The sequence below is a fragment of the Mercenaria mercenaria genome, chromosome 1 (genome assembly GCF_021730395.1).
Source record: "Mercenaria mercenaria strain notata chromosome 1, MADL_Memer_1, whole genome shotgun sequence".
In the NCBI taxonomy this organism is placed as follows: domain Eukaryota; kingdom Metazoa; phylum Mollusca; class Bivalvia; order Venerida; family Veneridae; genus Mercenaria; species Mercenaria mercenaria.
Window position 1 is genome coordinate 103,231,633 of NC_069361.1, and position 3,596 is coordinate 103,235,228.

General features: G+C 34.5%; 1 protein-coding gene across 1 annotated transcript; it reads left to right on the forward strand.

Moving 5' to 3' along the window:
* The first annotated feature begins 267 nt into the window (after positions 1–267).
* LOC128549683 (uncharacterized) lies at positions 268–2,792 on the forward strand. Its single transcript, XM_053526994.1, has 3 exons — positions 268–298; positions 654–770; positions 2,188–2,792. Exons 1-3 carry the CDS (start codon positions 268–270, stop codon positions 2,724–2,726), a joined length of 687 nt encoding a protein of 228 aa, XP_053382969.1. The 3' UTR covers positions 2,727–2,792.
* Positions 2,793–3,596: the final 804 nt, after the last annotated feature.

Below are 3,596 nucleotides of genomic sequence, written 5' to 3' on the forward strand. Positions count from 1 at the left end.
TTAACACGGATATCGCCGGTATTCTTATTTTAGCCTCGCTACAGTCACATGTTGAAACCTCATAATACTATTAAGATGTTATCCTAATTGTGAAACTGGCGGTCTTATCAAAATTGTATGTCGTATTTTCTAACTCTTATAACTGATTATCAATCCCGGGGATATTGTTTTATGTTTTGCCGATTAGATAAGATTAACGAGCTTTAAATACCACTATCATTGAGTTACGAGTTGCCTCAGTTACGACGTTACTATAGTGTATAGGTAATGCCAAATGTTGTATTGTTTCTTTCGGGTAGTTAGTGACTGGTGTTTCCGTACCTGAAGCTCTCTGCAGGATCTAAAAAGACAATATATAGTCTACTACATTATAAACATGTGTTATGGTCAAAGAATCATTGTCAACCGATATACCTCTTAAAAGTTTTTTCTAAATATTGACAATCCATTTTGCATATGGGTTGCAGCTCACGTTCTATTTATCATAACTTAAATGAAGGTTTGCTGTTACATCTCAGCATAAATTGTGTTATCTGTGTACATATATCTTTCACAATACACATTTATCATATGCTTTTTGCGACATGTATAAAAAATATTTAGAACAAAGAAGCTTATATAAAAATATAATTAAACACTGATTCTATTTCCAGAGTTCGGTCCATGCCAGCAGAAGCATTGTTTAAACGGAGGCCGGTGTAACTCTACAACTGAAACATCAGCTGTATGTGAATGTCATCTTCATTACTCTGGTGCTGTTTGTGAAACAGGTAAATAAAGAATGTAGACACTATGTATGCCGAGACTGAAAAAAAAACAATCTTTATTGCTGCAATTAACATACCGAAGTAACAGCATGTTTTCATTTGTCTAGCTTTACTTTACCTAAGCAAGGATTAGAAAAAAGAAATGATTTGTGTACGTTGACTCGGATTACTAGCTCATATCATTACCATCGTTAACACTAACATTTTCAAACAGTTAATTGGACTCGGTAGAAGTTATGGACTTTTAGAAAGGATCTATATTTTTGTATTATTACGTATATGTATATTCAGCATCCGGTTATTTACTGCAGAAACAGAGACACCAGTACTTCTCCTTATTAGCATGTAATTGTTATATAGTGTGACATCTTTGGCCTGCTTACCAGACGCCCAGTGTATATGTACGTGCAATGTAAATAATTATTAAATTGTATCGAGTGACAGAAAGTACTTAAGTCAAATCGAGAGAACTAATTTCAAATCAGTTGTAATCCTATATGTATCAAATTCTTATAAAAGATATAAAAGAGTGTCCTTTACTTTTGAATATTCAATGCCAACAGATTATGTCATTTCTCCGAGTCTGTAAGAAGATCCTTTGTAATCATAGAAAGCAACCAAACAAAATAAAGTCAATACTTTATTTGATTGAATATATACTTGAAATGAATTTTGCATATCCACAGGCCCCCGTAATACCGGCTTAAGTGGGACTTGATTATACAATAAAACTAAATCGACTTTATAATCTCAATAGACCAAAACGTTTTGCAACGCCAAGTCCGGGCGATCAATTTTACGGAGGCCGCGCAATCTTTAAGACATATTGTGAAAGTTAATCAAATCTGTCAGCAGGTATACAATTTATCAATATAGTAAGGGCGGCTCGGCTGGTTCACTTTGACAAGGGATGTTGCTACAGTTAACAGTTAACAGACAACTCCAGACATGCCATTCAGTCTGGTTATAGGTCCCACCCATCTTCAGTAAACGCATCTGCCCAAACACAAGAACATTATGCGGGTTACTTAAACATTTACATGGCTGTCATTTTCATTCGCCGAAAACGTATGATATACACGATTAAAACTACCATCTGACAAAATGTTGCGATGTACGTGCCCGCTCTGTATCGCATAATTTAAGATGAAAAGATGATTTTATAAAATATCTAAACTGTTTGTGTTTCCATAAATGAGAAAGATTCCACTGCACTTATGTCGAATACATTTTCCGTATGATAAAATGCATCATTTGAACATAAGACAGAGTTACAGAATGTAAACTGATTTTTTAATGAAATGAATTTATCACACATGAAGTGATAAATAAATGGTATGTACTGGAAAAGTAATACTATTCGCTAAATGTTACAATAGTTTGAGCAACATCTAACACGTCCCGATTTTCATAATTTAAGAACTGAAAACAACTACATCGACTCAAGCTTCTACAACAACTGAAACCACTACAACAACTAAAGATATTACAACATCTACAGCTTCTACAACACCTGCAGCTGCTACAACTGCTAAAACAGCAACTGATGCCAGTACAACACCTTCAGCTGCTACATCTGCTACAAATCCTGTAGCTACTAAAACACCTTCAGCTGTTACACGTATAACTACTACAACAACAAAAGCTTCTACAAAACCTACAACTGCTACAACAAATAAATCTCCTGCAACACCTTCAGCTGTTACATCTGCTACAAATCCTGTAGCTACTAAAACACCTTCAGCTGTTACAACACCTATAACTACTACAACAACAAAAGCTTCTACAAAACCTACAACTGCTATAACAAATAAAGCTCCTGTTACAACAACTGATTCTCGTAGAGCACCTTCAGCTGATACAATAGCTAAAGCTGCTACAGCTCCATCAACTGCTACAACAACTAAAGCTACAACATCTTCAGCTGTTACAACAAATAAAGCTGCTGCAACACATTGATCATATTCTCCAACTATTATGAAAACTGTTCCTACTGCGTCTTCATTTGCGAAGAGTGCTGGCACATCAAACACGTCAGGTTTGCGATATATAAATATTTGAGACGCTTTCGAATTTTACTTATAATTAATGCGTTCATATTAAACAATAATGTCGGAAGGTGGTGTGCGCAAGGCATATCTAGTCCAGTCTATTTAAAGGGTAATGTCCCGCCAAATACTAAATTTCATGGGATTCGTGGCTAAGCCGTGGACTGCGACTATTTCTATTTTCACGGGATTCACGATATAGCCGGGAAATCTAACTACTTTGGCGCGGATTGAAATTGACAATTTGAGGCCCATTATAGTCGTTTTGGGGATAAAAACACGAATTACTGAAGTTTATATAATATCAACTTTCTTATTATTGAACCGAATTTAATGAAATTTACATGGAAATTTAAGTTATGAAATACAGAAAAACATGAGAGGGACTTTATGCGTGAAATCTGACATTTACCTCAATAACTCAAAAAAATTTAAAAAAAAGATGATGCAATACCTGCATTTACACTACAGATAAAATAAGGGCCCCTATGTCCCAAATTTTTGACACACGTCCCCTTAAAAAAAAAATTTATAATTTAAAAAATTTTAAAAACTGGTTCACAAAACTTCCTTTAATTTACATTTACCTACCATTAAATAGAAAAGAGGGATTTTTAAAATTAACCCGGGTTTAAAACCCTTTTAAAAGGGGAAACATTAAAAGGAAAGAGAAACAGAAATGAATATAAAATACTGGGAATCAAGTTCTTTAGGAAAACACATTTGAAAGAAGTTTATTCTCGACAGTCCGAAGTCAGAAAGAAAACAACACTGAATTTCC